The sequence below is a fragment of the Serinus canaria genome, chromosome 4 (genome assembly GCF_022539315.1).
Source record: "Serinus canaria isolate serCan28SL12 chromosome 4, serCan2020, whole genome shotgun sequence".
Taxonomy (NCBI): domain Eukaryota; kingdom Metazoa; phylum Chordata; class Aves; order Passeriformes; family Fringillidae; genus Serinus; species Serinus canaria.
Window position 1 is genome coordinate 48718988 of NC_066317.1, and position 21710 is coordinate 48740697.

The following is a 21710-nucleotide window of genomic DNA, read 5'->3' on the forward strand; positions in this document are numbered from 1 at the left end:
GTTATTGTGCCTGCTGGGGAAGATGTGTATCTTTAGTGAGTGTTAATGGGTTATGTATTAGAAGTCTTTAAATGTTTATCTATTAGTGTGCTATCCACCTTTACTCATTAATTTTACATTCCAAAAGCAGACATAAGTTCAAAAAAATCAGAAGAGTGGGAGATCGGTTTTACTTTTTAATTTCTTCCTATATTCTTGATAATTTCATCCAATTCCTGTGACTCAGTGAGATGAAAGAAATCAGTCTTTGATTTTTAAAAGTGATGCTGTCACTGGCAGTGAGGCTTGAAATGGTAGAAGCAGTTTGCTAAATGATATTAATTGTAATTTTAGCAGTCATTAGTTAATTCACTTCTAACCACTGTTCTTTCCCCTGCCACTGTGGTGGGTGAGTCCAGCATCTTTGGTTCTTTTTGCCCTTTGTAAAAGACAAGATTTACAATGTTTCCCTAACTCTTGAGTGGCACAGAGTTCTGTATTTTAAGTAATTTCAGATTGTTTTGTATAAGGAGCTAAGTAACGGCAAAGTTATAGTGGATGTGTTACCGGTAGTTCCACCCATGCTTCTCGGACCGGCAGGGATGTCCCTGACCCACTGGGGACCGAAAGCCCTGGGCTGCTGTAGAAACAAGATGATGATGGTAGGAGCAGTTTTGTAGCTCTGGGTGGATCTTTCTTTAGCCTAGTTGGATACTATTTTTCTGACTGTAGAAATAAATATAATAGACAAAGTTCTATGATATTCTTTATATTGTGCACAGTGTGATGGTTTTGCAACACCTTACATATACCACAATCAAGTCCATTAAGTTCCAAACTTCATGGCCCAGTTACATGAGCAATATTCTTTTATTCTAAGCAAAAAATGAGAATAATACAATTGTTATTAAAGAAGTATTTTACATTTAAAACAATTCATTGTGTTTCAATAATTTTTAAACTATTTTACCTGCTTTCAAGAAGTTGGTATTTAGTTTTGGAGAAAGTTAGTTTCTAACTGACTTCTGGTTTTGTTATGAACTTCTCATTTCCTACTTTCATATATTTAAATTTCAGAATAAGTGGTGTGTGAATGTTATTTGCATAAGAGATATGTAATAAAACTCGGTTTGTACATTTAGAATTTTCCCTCCTAGTTATTATGGGTACTTGACATACATTTTTAAAGACCAAGTTTTGTCTCTGCTGAAGTTTGTCATGCCAGAATTTCACCTAACAACATCATGAGACGTCACAGGGCCAGTACAATCAAAAAGTAGCAAGATCTTTTCTTCTTATAAATGCATATGAATGGCAAATATCACAGTGCCCTGACAATACCAAGTATCAAATTCTTACTCTCTATGTTTTGAACATTTATCAGATTCCACATCACAATAAATATGAACGAGTTTTGGTAGATGCATTTATGCATATAAAACTTGTTGTCACCTGGCCATTTTCTGCTTGGGATACATCTCAGAGAGCCTGTGAGCCTACTTTGCGTACATGCTGTTACACACTCTGCATGTTTGCATTTTCATACCTGATATTAACTTGATGTTAAACACACTTTCTGTCTTAACTTTCTAGGTTAGAGATTCAATTTATGAATGCATATAGATCCATCTAGTTGTTAATGAGGCAGCTGATTCTGCAAAATGCTAATACTTCTTGGAAAATCTAGGTACTCCCAAACCCTCTGTAAGTACAGTGGAAGCTAAGAAAACTTTCTAAGGCTCTGTCACAGAGCTGAATCTTGTACAGGTAAAAAGAAAAGGGAATTATTTTACCAGAAGAGCTCATTCAGCTTGTATGCCTTGACACATCAACATCTAGTATCCCTAGTTCCCAATGAGCCTCATTTGAAGTAGGACTCCTTAGCTTCTCATTATGAAGGAATGCAGTCAGGGATAGGAGAAGGATCAGTGTGTGTTAGCTGTGTTAGTCTTACTTTGCTGACAGAACAGTGGTTCTGCTAGCAGTAAGAGAAGAAATATGGTCCTATCCTCTTCACTGTTCCCACCACCTATTCCACACTGCTGGCTGAGGCTGGGGTAAGAAGAAGGTCCCTTAGTGATGATTGATAGGGCTTTTCATGAAAAATTGGAAAATGCTTAGGGGAGCAGCCCTTGGCACAATTGAGTGATTGTGCATTTGCATTGTTGTTTATTGAACAGATATGCTTCAGAAGCTTTTGTTTAAGTGTCTAACTGGTATTTTTATAGATAATTGAACAAATTAGTCCCATTTGGGTGGGAACAGATAGAATTACACTTGATAAAAGTTCTCATTAAGATTTGTTCTGATTCTTCTGCAGCTTTGCATGCATTAAAAAGCATGGCTTTCTGGAGCTAAATATAGTTTCATTCTTACTTTATAAGGCTTCTAGACAAATGTCACATCCAAACCACTGAGCACTCCTCAGAAAGAAAAGATTTTAATCAGGAAAAAAACCAGAAAAGCTGGACAAAAATGTAGCAGCAACCATTTACATTATATGAATAGCTGCAATGCTCATTTACTTTATTTGTTGAATCTTTGTCAAATACAGACCTCTAGTATTTGAGCTTTGGTCTTTGTTGTTTGTATGTTCATATATTTCCCATTAGTTAATCATAAAATCTTTATTTTTAGCAGGGAAATATTTTTAGACAACTTGATAAAATAATTTATGGTTTTTTTTCACACATTAAAAAGTTATTTAGGGAAAATAACAGCTGTCTGAATGAAATTACATGAAGGTGTGAAGAAAAGTTTGGGTTAGCTCTGCAAGCAGTTGAACTAAATCAAGTGTGAAAGAAAGCTTCCTGGTGTGAGCAACCTTACTTTAACAAGGATTCCAATGCAAGTGATTACAGTGTTGTTAGAGGTTCCTCACCCTGGTATCTAGATGAGACTGATCAGATGTGACCCATAATTAAGAATCTGTATTTGAAAATACTAGGTAAACATTTTATCAGAAAGCTCTGTGAAATGTAGAAATATTCTTATTATATTGTTGTATTTCTTATACAAAAGAGACGTTTTTGAGCCATGGAGATTGTCAGATGGTTTAGCTTCAAATTTTTATGTAGAACAAAAGTGTCTAAAGATGAAAAATACATTATTTTCTGTATTAAAATGGTGGAGCAAAAGGTAAGATGTGTGTTGCAAATTAATCCTGATCTTGTGAAACAGAACCGTTTTTTGTTGTGCAAATTAATATAATGGATTTAAAAATCTGTGGCTAGTAGGTGCAGGGGAGTGTTGTGTAATTTGCATAACACTTTTCTTTTGATAATATAAACTAGTCTGTGAGTCTGCTGAATTAGATGGATGATATTCTCTGGTAAAAACTGGGTCATCTGTTAGCTAAACATATGTAAATAACCAAGTCCAGAAATCCTGTTAATTGCTATGGATTCCCTCTGATATAAATACTGATTCAAAAAATTCTAATTTATAAGCTTCAGATTGTTTACTGCAGGTATGTAAAAAAAAAACCCAACTGATTCAACTTCCATTGAAGTTGAAGACAGGCACCAGCTAGCTTCCGATAAAATTTGATCTGGCCTAAAGGGGTTAGGAGTAGGGCTGCCAGGGAATAGAGCTTCTTTCATCTGAAAATTGAAAATCCTGCTATCTTTCTCAGCATGCTGGTACCCTGTTAAATCTGTTTGCTCAGTGGCAAGTTATTAGAAACATATGTCATCCCTGGAGAAAAAAAATAATGAAAGTATTCCAAAGAATTTCAGTATAATTTTGTGTTTGTATGTGATCAGAGTGACATTAAGGAATAGTGTATTTTTATAGTTTTAAGGATTTAGTAAGGTATTTTTTAATGCAAATAGTTGTACTCTTAATATACTAGTATAAAAAAAGCTTCATAGCTCATGGTTTAGGGCTACATTTGCTGCCTCAATATAGTGGAAAAAGTTTCATTTTTATTTATTTTGAAATTATTTTTTGTAAAGGAGTGAATTAGAGACGTTTTTCATGTTGAATTTTACAAAGAGGCAAAATGTCTAAAAATTTCTGAATGATGAACACTTAAAAAAGCATAATTTGAAATACTGAATTACTGCTGGCCACCCGAGCTGCAGTAGCTGCCTGGCTACTCATGGTTAGCTCTGTTGTGTCTCAGCATAACCTTTTTCTTTTACAGACTGAGCAAAGTTGTGTTTCAACTGCCAAAACCAACACAGTAGGTTATATAGTTTCTTATGGAAGCATACTTTTTAATACTTTTAAAAGTAAATTATTATTTTTGTACTATGAAGCCCAAAAGTTAAACCCAAAGCATCTCTCAGGTGGGGTAATAAACAGCAAAATCTGGTTCCCTGTTCTGCTTCCATGGGTGGCTAGTATGAGATCCTCACCTCTGCAGTTTTCCATCTGCAAGGGTACTATTTATTCTTGTTTCCCTGCAAAAGCAGGTCTATCCCCTGGAAGGTGTGCTGCTCTTCCCTGTGCAGCTGCTGCCTATCCTCTGGAAGGTGTGCTCCTCTTGCTTGTGCAGCTGCTGCCTATCCTCTGGAAGGTGTGCTCCTCTTCCCTGTGCAGGTGTGCTCCTCTTCTCTGTGCAGCTGCTGTCTATCCCCTGGAAGGTATGCTCCTCTTCCTGTGCAGCTGCTGTCTATCCCCTGGAAAGTGTGCTCCTCTTCCCTGTGTAGCCATTTGCTCAGAATCTGGCCTGCCAAAGCATCACAAGCCTCTGGCCCTGCTTGGCGTGGCACAGTATGGGTGTCCTCGCAGGGCTGGTGCAGAAGTGCTGCCAGCAGCGTTTCAGGATTAATATGTGTTGCTTCCTGCAGCAGTGCATCACTCATACAGCTGCAGGAGTGCTGAATTTGAGAGATTGGCACTTGTTTGGGAGGAGGAATGTCAGCAAGCAGTGAGGCAGTCTGTAATGCTGGCGGCACTAACCAAAAGCAGGAGAGTGAGCTAATACGCCCAGTATATATACTTAGTATTGAGGTGGAAGGAGCATGAAAGTCAGTGAGAGTTCTTGCCTTACTGAAGATCACAGGAGAGAGCTCCCAGTTTGCTCTGTAAACTGGTTGAAATACATGTTAGTAATTTTACAGAAACATGTGAAATACAATTATTAATAGCCACTTATTAGTTATGCAGTACAATAGGAATAACTTTGTTATCCTAGACCACTGTCTGTCTCCTATACTAGAAGAAGCTGAAGCATTTACTTAGCAGAAAGAGAGTATTATTTTTGGACAATACTCTGTGTCACTGACATCTTCTTTTAATTGGTTTTTATATTCTGAGAGATTTCTTTCAGAAAAATGTCATCATTTTAACAAAAGGATGACCAAAGCTGACAGCAGGAGTTTGGTAATAACATTCTGTATCAAATATCAGTAAATGAATTCTAAAATAGCTGGACTGCTTTTTTGGTCCATGACTGTATGTGCATAATTAGCTCCTTTTCAAGTGTTGCCCAGAGGAAATGTTGAGCCACCTGCATGGGAATAAGTAAATAGCTTTTTTTAATCTTGGTAGATCTTATTTAGCTCCCTTAGGGAGTTCAGTTTTGGTCACTGACATCAGCCTTATTGCCTTTAAAGCCTGAAATCTTTGTCCTGACAGACTGGGGTCTGACCATGAAAGAGAAAGGGGCAAACAGTACAGGAACAGTGAGGAGTTTCAGTGAGTGGATTCTTGTCCTCTGAGAGTTGTACTTGACACTGATGAGACTTAACTATGCTGAAAGAAGCATCTGTATAATCTGTATTTCCCTGATATGCCATTCTGTGTTGAACTGATGCACTTCAGCATAGCTGTAACCTTGGTTAGCCCAGCCCAAAAATAGTAAGCTTCCTGCCAGGTTCTTATTAGAATTTGCCGCTCTTTGAAGGGGTGTGAACTTTTTCACATACTTCAGTTTGAGAAGGGTGGTGATGCTTGGCTATGAAATGGCTTTGACCATAATTTTAAGTAGTTGAAGTTTTTATGCTCTGATTCCTGCTTCACTGCCCTAGGTGCTAGCACTGTTGTTGGCAGATGGGCGCAGAAGAATATTCTGCCCCACACAGAGCAACTCCAAATGTCCACTTCAGGGTGAAAATGTTAGCAACCCAGCAATGCTCAGAATATTGTGGTGGTCACACAGTGAAAACAAGGGATGTATCAGTGCTCTAGTAGTCCTGTAAGACCACCAGGAAAACACCTCAAACTTTTACCAGTTACTTCTCAGCTTCAAGTCTGTCCCTGCTCAAAAGCTCCTTCCCTGATTTCAGATGTCACTGTAGTATCCTTCAGTGACTGGCTCAGCATTTATTAGTTTCTTTGGCTTTGTGCTATTTTTAAGGAGTTGTTCTGTATTATGTTTGCATCTTTAAGAAACACCAGATGAGTGACACTGGAAAACGAATTCATTGTTTACTTAGGAGGTGATCTGTGGGACAGTAGCAAAGTTACCCAACTAGTATGCCTTGAGCAGGTTGTGGCTGGGTGAGCATTTCTCTTCTGGAGCTCCTACTGGGGCCTTGAGCTCCTAATTGACCAGTGTCAGTCAGCTTAGTTGAATCCAACAAGAACTCCACCAGTTGCCTCCATCTGTGTGTATAGGTAAGCACTGACTTTTCCATGAGGAAGGGAACTGGCTTAGCTGAATCTGCATTGAAGAGCTCATCTTACGTCTTGTTAATTATCCTGAGAAAAGTTGTAAAAAAATACTTGCCAATTCATTAGGCTACAGCTGGAAGTCCAGGGAGACATGCTGATGCTTTCAAGTACAAAACCAGCTGCTCTCCTCCCACCCCCTGGAATTATAAGGAGAGTGGAGATGGTTGCTTTCTACCATGAAAGTGTTGCTGTGTCTAGGAACCCACTTTGAAATTAGCCATCAAAAAATCATTGCAGCTCTTTTCCCTAGAAAAGCTAAATGGGTGATCTGAACTGGGACAATTAGTTGAAGAAAGCTGTAATTGGAGCCATGCTTTACTGTGGCAGCTTTCCTTCTGGCAGGACCCACATCCATATCCAGCTGATTTGCTTTTGCTGCCCAGTTAGCCAGTTGTTATGGTTTGTTGGTTTTTTGGTTTTTGGTTTTTTTTTTTTTAATTTTATTTTTGTTTGGGTGTTTTTTGTTTGTTGTTGTTGTTTTGTTTTGGTTTTTGGGTTTTTTTTTTTTGTTTTTTTGGTTTTTTTTTTGTTTGGTTTGGTTGGTTTTTTTTTGGTTTTTTTTTTTTTTTCCCTGAAAATTCAGTTTTATGCCCAGGAGGAGGCCTGGTAGAAAAAGATCAATAGTTCTCTAGAGATCTGCGGTCATGCAGAACTACTAGATCCTGGTGCACTAAATCTGATGAGAGTCATCCTGGTGCACTAAATCTGATGAGAGTCATAGTATTTGTTCCAGTAAAAATAGAATGCAGCTGTAAGTGTGAAAGAGATGAGAGAAAGCTTCTCTTGGGTTTTTAATAAAAGGGATTAAAAATCAGCATTATAAAAAAGCCAAATATAATGTTGCCATGTTTCAGGCTTTAGTTTTATGAGGGAATATTTACTCGAACTATCTAAATTACAGTAATAGAGGAGAAGAGATCCTTGCAATGTTTTAATTAGTATCAATTTGTATACAAGATTCTTCTTTGCAGAAGTTATTTTTAGTCATGTTTGAACAGAGGAAGTTGCTTTGTAAAGGAAGTTTTCCTAGAAAACTTCAAGCTTATTTTTGCTAATTTTATAACTCCAACAATTTAAAACTTTTTTATAAAAAATGAAGACCACCTCCACTGGTTACTTATGCCAGGCCCTTGGCTTCTGGATTGATTTTGATTTAGTGTGGTGTCTTTGTCTTTATTGTGGATTCTGTTGCTTTAGAATCATGCCCCCGTTAACTTCAAACAGAATAACATGTCTTCATTTCAAAGTACTGCTTATTTTTCTCTTTAGTTTTCTCCCTATTCTCATAGTTCCTTTTAGGAAGTTTCTTTCCTATTCAACTATTAATGCTTTTGTTTCCTTACACTGTCCTGTAGTTTTGTTTAGTTTGCCTTCCTTTGCTTTTTTTAATGGCTCTCCTACCACTTTTGCCTTGTTCCTCCTTGATACTGCTCTGGTGATAGGAAATGTGTTGCATTTCTGGTAGTAGCAATTGAACTAGAAATTTTACAAAGCTATCTGCTGGTGAAATCAGCCAGTCCTATGTACACATTAAAGAGAAAACCCCAAAATCCATGCGTATTGTTTTCCCCCTCTGTGCTGCAATCTAGTCTGAAGAAACACATGATGCAAAAATCAGTGGATAAAATTCCCTGCCCTATCTTACTTAGGAAGTTTAGCTGTGCAACTGACATAATGGGAAGTTAAATAATAGGCTAGTGATTTGGATGTAGGTAGTTCATCAGAAGAGTAACAAAACGCTCAGGATTCTGTGGGAGGGTGAGATGGGCATGAAGTACAAATACTACAGAAGATGGTAATCAACAGGAAAATGCATTATATAACAAATACAGAAAATTCCGAGTTTGTCTGGGATTCACTGTTTTGGAATATTTTGGCTTCACTTGGTTGGTCACAAGTAAACAGTGCTGCCCTACTGCATATTCCTTTATCTGTTATTTTACTGTGCAACTAACAGATGTTGAATTGGGCTCTGTATGACTAGGCAGGGTTCAGTGGGTCCACTCCCTAGAAGAGGCAGGATTAGACACGGATTTTGGAGCAACCAGTTGTGCCCAGAGGCATTTTGAAATGCCCAGTAACAAGTCAGCTGGGGTCCCAGTTACCCCTTGAGTGCTCACAGTACCTAGGGGGGGGCAGAATGGCCAAAGAGGAGAAGAAATTCCTATAAAATCAGTGATCAGGAGTTTTAGGAGGAACTTATCACACCAGTCTCTTCCTGCTTGAAGCAAATTTTCACTCCCTGAGTTAATGGATACTATGGTCACACAGTCCCAGTGCCTGGTAGTTTCTCTGGAACAGGATTTGATGTGCAGGAATGCAAGGGTGTTATGTTATGTTATATGAGGCCAATGTACAGGATGTTTTAGATTCTAGAAGACAATATTTGGAGGTGGGAAAGATTATACAAAAGAACCAAAGTTGGAGCATGCTGTGAATAGAAGAATTGCAAAAAGAGTCAGGTATTGTGAGAAGACATGGATACTAGGAGGCTTAGATGCAGGTGAAAAGGCAAGGGAATACATAATTTTTAAGGAAACCTGTATACTTTAGTAGATAATGGATGAGTACAAGAGAGAGGCTTTCTGACTCCAGTAAGATAAAAATGAGCATTTTATCTTTGGGCCAGTGAATCATTCATGCTCTGTGTATGGCTTTTGCTATTTTAGCCATTTATATTTTTTCAGAATGCCTGCAAGAGGCAGAGCAATTAATTTGGGGTTTTTTCTCTAATTTTATTTTAAGTTTGATACATATTTTCATTTGTTCTGCCACACTTCTCCCAAACTGAACTCAGAAGTAAAATGAACTTGATGGCTTCTTAGAGGCATTTGACAGTTGTGTTCCAAGTTATTGCAGTTGGCTGAAAAACAGTAGCAAGAATCTGAATAGGATTTTGTCTCTCTTTAAAGTAAATGTGACAATATTATGTTACTTGCCTGCTGTGCTATGAGGTATTTTTGCTCCCAAGGATTTCTTGCCTTCAGTCTTTAAGAAAGTAGCTACAGAGTGAAAATAGTATTTAGCAGGGGAATCTTCAGCCACTGTATTTATCATATTTGTGATAGTCTACATTTTAAGTGCCTGGATCCAGGAAAGAAAAGAGCTGATGAGCTTAATGTTTTGATGCTGAAGATGCCTGGTTTAGTCCGTGATAAATCTGTAGTTACGCTGTTTTATGTATTATATAAAGTGAGTGTTTCTTCAAATACTGGAGTGATAAATACTTTTACACAGTCTTTTTTACCAAGGAGTAGAGATGACCAGTGTGTACCTTTGACCATCTTGCTAATCAGCATTGTATTAGAATCACATTGGAGGGCATCTGGCACATGGAAAATGCACATTCTTGTTTGCCTTCACAATAGAAAGGAATCCAGTTTTGTAATTATTACAGTGGAGCAAGGCAGAGTATAATTTCTGTCTCCAAGAGCTCACCAGCTGCATGCTATTTACTCAGGAGTGGTGTTGCAGAATTGGGAAATAATGTATAGTCATTGCAATAATTCAAAATACAGAACAGTCTCTAGGGATAACCCCCCCCCCCCAAGCCAGATTGTAGCCATAAAAATTGTGGATTTGATAGTAGGATGTATAAAATATAACACCCTGCTGTAGGGCTGGGAGTGGGGAAGATAATAAAATAAACAATTTACAATAGTTACTATAACTGAGAATGCTGTTTTTTAAATCATGAGAGACTAGAAATATTTTCCATATGGCTTCACTAGCTGCAATTTCAAATAGATACTCAAGTCAAAAAGTAGTGGGGGGCTTTTATTTCTGACTTAAATCATCAAAGACCATCCTCCACTTTACTCCTGAATTGTAGTAATTCAAACTCTGACCACAGTATTTTAATTTCAGCAGTTCTGTTTATGATTACTTCTGTGGGCCTCTTTACACTGGAATGGTCACATTGACTCTCTGATGGTACATCACATTTGTTCGCGCTTACTGATTTTCTCCTTTATTATGCTCTCTATCAGTTTGCTAATCTGGAGGCCCTAATAGATATCTTCTCGGTTGTTATCATAGAAAGCTTTGCCATATTTACTGACCATGTCTTCCAGCTGTTTGTAAATGCTGTCATTTAAATGCTGTGCTAGCAGTAATATGGCCAATCCAAAATACGGTAATTTTGACTTGTGTAAAAAACACTGCCAGTCAGAGGACTTGCAGGTATTTGACATCATAGCCTTACCAATTGCAGTGATCCTACCAGCCGATATAAACCAGCTCTGTCAATTCCAAGGGAAACAAGGTGATGCTAAACAGAAAAACATACTGTAAAAAACAAATGAAGGAAAGCTACAAGCATTTTATTTCTTTCTCTAAGTCAGGAGGAAAAGAATAGAGCACATACTCCCATTTTCTGTGGTAGATTGTGTGTAGAACAACTGTATTTGCGAAAGGTGGAGAGCTTGTGTGACTCACAGCCAAGAGGTCAGAGCTGAGCAGAACAAGTTAGCTGCTGACGTGAGATCGGACAATTGCAAATACCGGGAGGCAGGCAGGAAGCATGCTGCAATTCTGGAACAGGATTTTGATACAAACAGGCTGCCTAAGGAGCCAAGAAATCCTGCTTTGTGGTGTATAAAAATACTAGTCTCTTATTCCAAGACAGGGTCACAAAATGCAAATAAAGCTTAAGATCTGATTGGTACGAGATTAAGATTGAGCTTGGTACTTTATGCATTTGAGGTGTGTTACAAATAACAGTTAATTCAAGAATATTTTAAAGAGAAATAACGACGTAAGAGTGTCATTTTGCAAGTGAAAATCATAGTTATAGAGTGTTTCTCTCTTCTTTGAAATTGTGCAGACATGTATAAAATCTCAGTTTGCTTCAGTTCCATCAAAAAAATAATTGCATAAAGGTGAATTATTTACCTGGATTTTAAGCATATTAAACGAACCCAATTTTAGCATCTTTTTTTTAGGGAAAAACCTAGTGCTGTTCCCAAAATATATGGTCAATCTTTGGTTCTTTGCCAATGAAAGAGTTTGTTATAGGCTTGGAGGGAAGAAAGGATGATTTGTTTCTGCATCATGTGAAGGTGGGAAAGCTTTAAGAGATCTTTTTTTCAAAGCTTGGATAGCATTTTACTTGGTGATGTGTCTTGTGCTTTCTTTAGCTCCTTGAGGTAATTTGTCATGTACAGGTGCCTTGGGGTAAATTTCTTTTAGTTCACCTCCGCTTAAATTGATGATGTTGTATGACAGATTGACTTTTTCCGTTTATTCTCTTTTTTTTTTCTCCTATATGCTTTGTAGAGAATGTTAGCCTGGTTTTATCAGTGGTTACTCTTACTTGGTGTTTGCTTTTTGGGCAGTCCTCTATAAGATAAACACTTGTCTGGTAATTTCTGTGACATTATTATGTGTTACTAACCCCTAAATTATTTCAAATTACAATTAAATACATTTTTGCAACTTCGCTTGTTCAAATACCTTCTTGTGGATGTCAGTATTATATCCAGAGAAGCTATTTTTCTCTGTTTAGTAATCAGTGCTTTTATCTGTTCCTTATCCTAAGATTGTTTTAGAAATGCTCCTCTGCTTGGTGTGGTATATTATTCAGGGAGACTGTGTAGTTAAAGAATGTCTTCTATTGGTATCATGTGCTTCTAGTGGTTCTGGAATAATTTCATGAAAGTTAGTGTGGTAGCCTTACAAAAATTCTTAAAAAGAGTTATTAGATCATCTGATCTATGTATTGGAGGCCATCATATCTGAACTTGGATGCTTCTGTACTTTACTCAGTAACCTGTATTTTACTGAAGCATACCTGAATGCAGTGAGTGGTGGGAAATCCACTGCTTCTTGGGCAGTGTGTTGCACCGATCAGTTACTGTGATGGCAAAAATGTATGCCTTGCTTTTCAATCTGGTTTATTACAGCTTCCAATTACTGGTTCTTGATTACCTCTTCATTGAAAAATTCAGTACTGGGGCCTGGTTTTCTTTTCAAAGGTAATTGTGTGCTACATAATCAAGTCATCTCTCAGTCATCTTCTAACTACATAGCCAGAGTATGCTTTCTTAGAGGCAAAAACAATTTGCACTTCAACTTTTTTTTCCTTTTTCAGTTTTCACTTTTAAAAGTGGAGATCCTAACAGATTAAGGACATTGATGTTCAAACTCCATAATTAAGACAGATATCTCTCCGTTTATTTTACTCTCTGGCTCTCTCCAGCACAGTAAAGATTTATTCAGAAGAATAGTGGCATTAACAAAAGAAGGACTTCTGAAATGCATATTTGCTTTTTCTTCCCCCCAGGAAGGTAGGACTGTAGCAGTATTATATTCTGTTGAATGAAGATGTCTTACAGACATATAGGTTATTCCACTTCCTTCTAGTGACACTGAAACATTAAAATGCTCATGTGTGATTTAGGCTGTAAGTTTTTATAGGCAATGACTGCAGAACACATCTGTTGATTCAGCACACCCTTATCAAATGGCTGGTACCTTAATAAAGTACTTGTTTTAGGAATTGAGAGGTTGCATCTGCTCTGCACTGCTGTGTTTGTCTTTTTTGCAAGCTTGCCGGTTGTGTCACATCAGAGCTTGAGTGCATGCAACATTTAACACATTCTGAATACAGCTTTATGATGGCAAGTGAAAAATATTTCTTAAGTATGGTTTTGCAGAACTACCTAATATATCCTGAGTCCTCATTTGAGAGAAATCAATCCCAGATTTGACCACAAAAGTAGAAATGACTCGCAGTCTGCTGCACAGTTTGACCCTCAATCAAATCACTGAAAAGTTATTGGTAAATAGTAAACATACATTTGAACACAGCTGACATGTCTGCTATAAGTGGTTTTAGCTGATGAATAATCTAGAATTGATTATTCCTACCCTGTCCATCGCAGCTTCTTTGAACATTCTGTATTGCTGTGATTAACCTACTTCTTTGATCTAAAATTAGTGTGCATAACTTCATTTTTAAAGTGTTTCCAAGTACATTCACTTTTGTACCCCTGCTGCTTGCTTTCAATATACAACAAAGATGACTATTTCCTTTAGCAAAAAACTTACTGAGTTTTAGATTATTTTCCTGTACATTGATCTGGAGGGAGAATGCCAGCAGTTTATTAGGGTTTAGGAGTACAAGTTCCCCTGACCTTTCAATTTGTATATGTACACTTAAGAGTCCCACTGTGCAGATGAGAGACAAGAATTTAATCTTTGTGCTTCTTGTTTGTTAGGATGTATTTCATTTTGGTATGTGAGAAAACCCAAGGGAGAAACACAGTCTTGCAAAAAAAATTTTTGTGAGACAGTGTTTTCAGCAACATCAAAATGTAACTGCACATCCCAGACTTCTTCATTCATACTGCCAAAGGAATAATAGGATTACCCTGCTTTGTTTTGCTTTTTCACCCTGGCATTAAATGAACTGAAACTTGATGTGTGAGTCTCTGGAAAATAAGGTCAGTTGAAAAAGAGTTCATTGTCCTTTTATTCTTACTCCTCTTAGGTGTTCACAGACAAGTTCAGGTTTATCCAGAGAGCCATGGCAGAAGGTGGATTTGATCCCTGTGAATGCATTTGCTCACATGAACATGCAATGAGAAGACTGATTAATCTGGTAAGGATAACATGAGGATATTTGGAAGGGTGGTTATCCAGACATTACTCCAGCTCTTGCAGATTTGCAATTACTGGTGCTTTTGACTCTGCTTATTCAGTAGCACATACAGTTAGAATCTGTGTATCCAACTTTCTGATGAGCTTCTGAAGAGTCAATCCAAATTATAGCTTTCTGTTTATTTCCCAGAGCTGCATTTTGACAGCACTGACACTGTTTCTCTTGAAATGTTTCTTTTATTTGCCTTTTTTTCAGTCTGCAGAAAATCAAGGAATTACCCAGCAAAGTTTTTGTGGTTAAGATAGTTCCACACATATGAAGTTGCGCATACTCATATGGCAAGATAATGATGTCTAAATTTTTAAAACTGCTCTCTTAAAACTTCTGAAGTTGAGAACTCAGTGAGTCTGAGTTTTGAGTTCTGTTTCTTGCTATGTCATTGGTAGGTTGAGCAACTTTGAACAAGTTATGTACATTGCTGTAGCTGTAACCTGTAAAATAGCTGTGTTTCTTTGTTTCTGTGTTGAACTTAGTTCAATGTCTATTGAAAAATAAGCTACAAAGTGCTTCTTTTTTTTTTTTTCTAAGTAAAAGTATATATACTTTTTAAATAACATTAACAATTATGAACTGTGAGCGATTAGGTGAATTTGATTACAACTCTATTGGGTAAATTCTTTTTAAGATTACAGTATACATCAACTTCATTTGATGCGCTTCCCCTTATTGATTTTTATATATTTGTTTTTATCACATTGTCTTTCTTAGGGTCTAAATTAATATAATTTTAAGTAACTGAGTACACCAACTGCTCAAGGCAGTTATGTGTGAAGAAGATTCTCTCTAGGATCAGGCCCTTCTTCAAGAGGTTTCTTAACAGTATTTTGGAAAGGTGCTGCTGACACCTTTCTTAAGTATGGTTTTACAGACAACTATTCTCTACAGAAGCCTAGGTGCAGAATAATTTTCTTTTTGTCCTCTACATGATGTTTGTGCCACATCCCACAGTTGATTCTGAACCTTGAGGCTTCTGAGCTCTGGCTGAAGTCGTGAGAAAGGAGCCCCAGAAACAAGTTCAAAAGTTGGGAGGAAGAAAGAAGAGTGCATGTTTGCTGCCCCTTTTCCTCAGCCTTGTCAGATGCAAATCTAAACTAGGACGGTTCAGAACTTTCACCCCCTGAATTAAAAAATTCAGCATTTTTTAATCTTTTTGGTTTTTTGCTAGAAGATACTGATAGGCCATTGCAGTGGTCAGCCAGTTCTGTTTGTTGTGGCTGGAGGATTCTAGTTATGAACAATGTAAGTGAGCTGTGTCCGAAGTTAGAAGAAATGCCAGAAATGTGTGTGAGGTTTTGTTCCTGGGCTGCTCCAGGCAGTGTGAGGTGGGTAAAAATGGATCATTTGGAGGAACACTAGTTCCTGTGTTATAAATGTGAATAAAGCACATAATAGGTGCATGCTCTTGGACAGTCACCAAGAGCAGTCTGACAGTGTTCTGTGTAGTTGCAAGAATGGAGTTTATTGCTCAGTATCCACCTTCCAAAAAGATCATACCAATTAGCACTTGGAACTGTGAGGAGTAAAGGGAAATTCCAGTTTTTATATCTCTAAAAAGCAAAGCAGATGCTCCTAAATATTTATAAGACCAAATCACTAGCTAGGATAATTTAGCAGAATCTAGAAAAGTCTCAGAAGTCTCAGTCAGCAGCCAGACTGTCCTCAAATAACCTGTTGTATGATCTCAGCAGGAGACTTGCTAAGCCTTTTTTGCATCTGTAACTTTTATGCTTCAGTAAGAGTTTGCCTTCTAAGTTGCTGTTTTGTCACTCAGTCTTACATGACATAAGCAAACAGAAGTTTTACTATTTGTGCTAAAAAGAGCATGTGAAAGTTGGTTCTCAAAATTGCTGAACCTCACAATTCTCAATGGAGACTGGGCACACACTTCACCTAAAAGTTGGATCCTCGAAACCCTAACTTCAAAATCATTTTGATAAACAAAGCTAAGTTATCTGTTCAGACTCTGGGTGAGAAAAAGATACCCAAACATGCTGTGTACCCAGAATGGTTCCCTATATATATTTAATTGTTGATTCTTTTTAACCTAGATAGGTATAAAACACACCATAGTACATTTGAATGGTGTTAAAGCTGGCAATACTCGACAGGATTTTGGAGCAAATTGTATAACAAGATGTTTGCAATTGTCTCCAGACTGAGCATTGTAAATGCAGAAGTTCAGAGATGAGATTTAACAGAATCAAATTTAACAGAATTATAATGTAATTATAGGAGATTACCAAGTGTGAAAATGTTACTTTTAGGGTCTTTCAATCCAGTAATGACATTGTGCAAAACCCTCATGACTGATTATAGATGCTTTAAACTTCTGTTTAAGTAAACTAATTTTTACTGACTAATTTGTTTATACCTATCTAAACCAACACTGATAAGAATTAAGGCTCCTGCTAATAAAGAAGTTATAGTATATTCAGTTGTGACTATTATGTGTAGAGATAGCTTATTCAAATACACAGGATTTGTTAGAATTAACTATACAGGAGTGTTGAATGACACTGCTATTCCAAAATCAAAAGGAGGTCAAGAAGTCTGCCTCTAGAACCTGAAGTTCTTGTTTTAATTTCCAATATGATAATTTTAACTTCTAGTTTAATTGGTATATTTCCTTCGACACTCTTATGAAATGTATGTGGCATTCAAATTTTAATTTGTGGTTAAATACATTGCTTTGGAGGTTTTATAGAGCATATAGTTTAAATCTCTATTTGAAATGCAGACTTCAGTTCATCTCATAGTACAATTAATGCTTATACAATGAAAAAAGAAAAGCTGTTGTCATTTAAACTCTTCTTGCTCTCTGTTGTTAGCAACACCACAGAAAATTACAAACAAGAAAGCTGTTAAAAAGTCCACCTCTTACTTGGTTGCGTGGCTTGGTTATTTATCTGCCTTTCATTTTCCTTGACTAAGCATGGCTTCGTTTTGTTGGGTTTTTTCCTTCTTCATTCATAATACCGTGAAGGTTTTACAGTCAGTGAACTGTGTATCTCTAATATGCATAATATTTTAAAAGATATTTTGCTGCTTATTAGATTAACTCAGAGATATTGTTCATACACAAAGTTCTTACAATGTTTATATACATGCTTAAGTGGCATTGAATTATGTTATGCTGAATATTCTATCACTTTCCTGAAGTGAATTTTTCAGGGTTCTCCTTGGTGTCAAAATATGAACATTTCACATGTGTTAGTTTCTGTAGTATGGCCATTGTAATTAATAAGCAGATATTATGATCTCCAAACATTCCTAGGAAACACTAAAAATCTAAAATTTTTGGCTGTGACTTCAAAAATATCATTTCTAGTATGTAATACCCATGGCACCATCTGTTATGATTTGGTGGTGTTGCATAATAACAATTTGGCTATTGTATGTTGGGTTCACTATTTACTCTGTGGATATAGCAGTTAATTGGGAACTTCCATAAGAGGAAGTAAGCATAGAAGAAAAATATCACAAGATTTTCCATCCTCTGCAGATGCACAAGAATTGTCAAAAGACAATGACAGGTTTGTTAGCTTGCATGACTTTATCTCTGGTTCAGTCTCCTCCCCCTGCAAAACTTATTTTGACTGAAGGAGCCCAAGTTCAAGAATGAAGAACAACAAATGACAGCAAGTTGTTTTCTTGGGGGGGAATCTGTCAGACAAGGGGATGGTTGTTTGAAAGAATCACGATGAAGGATATTCTTTGTTCCCAGAGGAAGTGGTTCCTATCTTAGTTTTGGCAAAAGACAGCAGATTGCTAGGTGAGAATGATGTTGTATTTAAACCTTTTTATTTCCCCTTTTTTCACTTACTTTGTATTACAAAAATCTGATTCTCTTATGTTACTCCTCTGGCTATTGATGCTCTCTGAGTAGGCGTGGCTGATCTTGGCCCAAGGGTCAGTTCAAGTTTGAAAACTAGACTGAAAACACAGTTTATGTAGTGGTGAGGAATAATCCTACATAGAGCATCTTCCATAAGACTGAAACCTACTTATGACTGCTTAGAGTGGCCAGAAATGTCCAAGCAAGTAACACGCATGACTTTGTGTCAAGTAAACATCCTTTTTCTGTCTCCTTCTGGTACAGTATTATTTGATTAACAAAAAGTGGCTTCATATTTCTCTCATACTAGTTTTTACAAAAATGAGAGGTATGTTTTTTAACCCAAAATATTCCTAATTCTATAAGGTAAAATGACCCATTTTGATAAACTGCCAACAGTTCTGCTTACAAACCACTGTGAGGATTACAACCTTGTGTTTTGTCCTACAGTAGCTAATTGCAAAGTAATGGTCTTAACGTAACTTAGTTATTTTGCTATATCAAAACTTCAAGGGATACAGAGCAAATCATTATTTTAATCTCTCTTGTATTTTGATTTGTCACTAGATTTTTATAGAAGAAGTTGCAAATTCTCAAACTATTTGAACATAATTGGTTCAAAAACTCTTTCGTCAATTGAGTGTCCACATAATTCTCTTGACCAGGCTGTTTTAGAATCTTACATTTTCAAACTGGCATAGTCTGAGATAGTATCCAGCCACAAATCTTGGCTAAAGGAGACTTCATGTAAACAGCACAAAATAAACACACATGACTAAAATAGATATGTGCTGCAAATGGTTGAAAAGCTCTCAGGATGTTAGCACAGCTAAGCCCAACTTAAATAGTCAGCAAAAGTGGCTTTCCCTACTGATGGAAACTTTTACTGAAAGCACACCAGAGCTATACCAAATATATTTTTATAATTTAAAATGTCCTTTAAATATGAAGGTGTACTGCCAATGCATGTCATAACCTAGAATCTAATTCTACTTCAAACAGTGTAAACTGAGACTATTTTCTAGACATATTAGAAAAGAAAAAAGGTGTGAAAAGTGGTATCCACTTGAGTCTCTAAGGGGTTAGGAATCAGGACTTTCTGAACATGTCTGTCATTCTTTACATTTCCCATTCCTGAGCTTTGTAGTATGCTTGAAGGTGTGCCTTCTTAACCAATATATATTTGGGGAAAAAAAAGGGAAAATCTCAGTCACTCTTCCTGATCATCTCAAGGTATGCATAGTGTATTGCAAGCAATGTAAAAATCATGCACTGTAAATTCTTTCTTCTTGATAGTCCAGAAGTAATTAATAGATCTAACCTGTACTGTGAATGGCTGAACTCTGATGACCAGAGATGTATTATGGCCATCTCTTTCAAGGCGAAAATGATGCTTTTTCTCTCAGGCCTCATGTAATCAACACTTAGCGCAAACTGTAGTTTGTATCTTTTGGAACTCTGAGTTCTGAGCCTTTTCCTCAAGGCTGTCTATGTGGGAGTACACTTTTCTTTTGCTAATATGCAGCATTTTGGAGAAGATACTCAACTGTTTGTTCAAAAAGCCTATACGTACATTTGGTTTTACATTTTAGGTGTAAATTTGCAAATGTCCTCTGGGGAGATATGTATGTTGTTTGTGCACATTTTAAGATGCCTGTTTAATATTCTGGCTCGTGTATTTGTTGTCTAGTATTTCACACAGTCAGAGATGCTGTGAGCTCCTTGTAATGGTCCTGATCATCACTGTTTCATCGTCATTTCACTGCCAATTCATTCTGCTTTGCATTCAGTAAAAGGAGGATGTCCTTGATATCAGAGGTCAGGAAAATTATAAAATTAAGTACCAGTAAGTCAGGCAATTGTGGGAAAGTGAAGGAAGTGTGTAAAAGGAAGATCTATATGACACCAAGGTGAAACAGCAATCCCAGAACAAATTAAAAAATGAAGAGAAGAATGTGTTCGTGTCCAGATCAGGGCTCCAGATTGTAGTGGTCCCTGGGACTTCTGATGTGTCTTCCTCCATAAAATGTCATGTATTTCAATATGAAAGTTAATGTTCTCCTCCTGTCCTTACTGGGTGATGATTCTGGGTCTTAAAAGTTGGTTTGTAATCTAGGAATATTATTTTGAAATACAGCAACCATCCTTCTCTCTCACTTGTAATTGGAGAGAAAATTACTTGCCACCTCACAGGACCAGGCTCTATATTTTTATTTCATACTGTTATTCTGTCCTTGTATGACCGATAATATATTCAAATTCTGCATCTACTCATAGAAAATGAAGAAGTGGGGAAGTGGTGTTCACTTTTTCCTTGTTTGTTCCTCTAAGAGAAGCTAGTATAGTTTGAGACAATTAAATTCCATCCGTATGCGATTCTTTTCCTCTTATTTCTCTTTGCCAGCTTGTAGCAGACTAATGCATGTAGGTGTCGATTTTTGCGTCTTTAAATTTGAACTCTTACAGATAATGCTGCAATTCAATTTGCAGCCTGGCTTGTATTCAGGGCTGGCATATCCTCCCATAGCAATTTATTTATCATGTTGTTTACTAGATCGTTTATGTAGTTTGGAGAGAACAGACGTGGCTGCCAACAAAGCTTAAACAATGATTTCATTACCCAGAAGCATGAGATTGCAATCAGGAGTATGCCATTGTGTTCTCATCTTCTGGCATTGTTGGAGAGCAAAAGCAGAGCTTCCAGCTGGTCTAAATAGCAAAAAAGTATTTTCACAAGGGATCATACTTTGCCCTCATTATCACATAAAATTTTCTATCAACAGTCTTTACAATTCCATTTCAAATTTGCTTGTATTCATGGAATAAGTGACCATATCAATTTAGTTATTTGCTTTCCTACTTAACTATTCTTTTCATTTCCACCATTATCTATTTTTGCTCTCTTATATTTGTACCTGTTCCATCTATTTCTTTCACACATTTCTCTGGGCTTTCGTCCATCAGAATTTCTTGTATGGAGGTCTTTCCCTGACCTGTCTCATGAACTTATTAATTTTTCATTTCTGTCTTTTCTGAGGACTTATTTCTGCTTTGAGTGGACTCAAAAGTTATTCTAAAATGTACTTATTTTATCCCTACGTAAATAGAATACTAATAATATACTTTCCCCTCATCTCCCATTCACACTAGACTGCATTGATGGTTGCACTTTGTTTCTGCCATGAGTCCTTTTGCTCTTGTTTCATTACCTTTTTAGTACACCATTTCTGAAGTTGAAAGTGCTTTTGGACAGGGATTATGCTGCTATTTCTCCTGATAAACTAGTGAGCTGTCTGATCATTGGTATCTTCCTCATATTTGTATGCTCTGCCCTTTTTTTCTTTTCTTTAACTCTTAAATAATACATTGAACTCTCAAGAAAAAGAGTTCACGCTGGGTAGAAACCCTGAATCTCTTTTCAAGTATATGCTATTGACTTTAGTTTTAAAAAAATTGTCTGAGTGGAGATTGTAGGATCAGTCCCAGAGATTGTGAGACTGTTGAACTCTGGCATAGCAAACTCTGAAAATTCACCTGAAGAGTTTCACTTAACTCCTCTGAAGAGGAAGCAGAGGAATTGAAGCAAGAACTATTTACTATATAGGTAGA

General features: G+C 36.9%; 1 protein-coding gene across 3 annotated transcripts in view; it reads left to right on the forward strand.

Moving 5' to 3' along the window:
• Window positions 1–21710, forward strand: part of SMIM14 (small integral membrane protein 14) — a 49575-nt gene that overhangs the window by 13111 nt on the left and 14754 nt on the right. For all 3 annotated transcript variants that reach the window (XM_050974256.1, XM_030239383.2, XM_009100145.4), the window contains exon 2: window positions 14096–14206. In XM_050974256.1, coding sequence (XP_050830213.1) covers window positions 14132–14206 — 75 coding nt within the window. In that variant the 5' untranslated portion in view covers window positions 14096–14131. The remainder of the gene's footprint in view (window positions 1–14095; window positions 14207–21710) is intronic.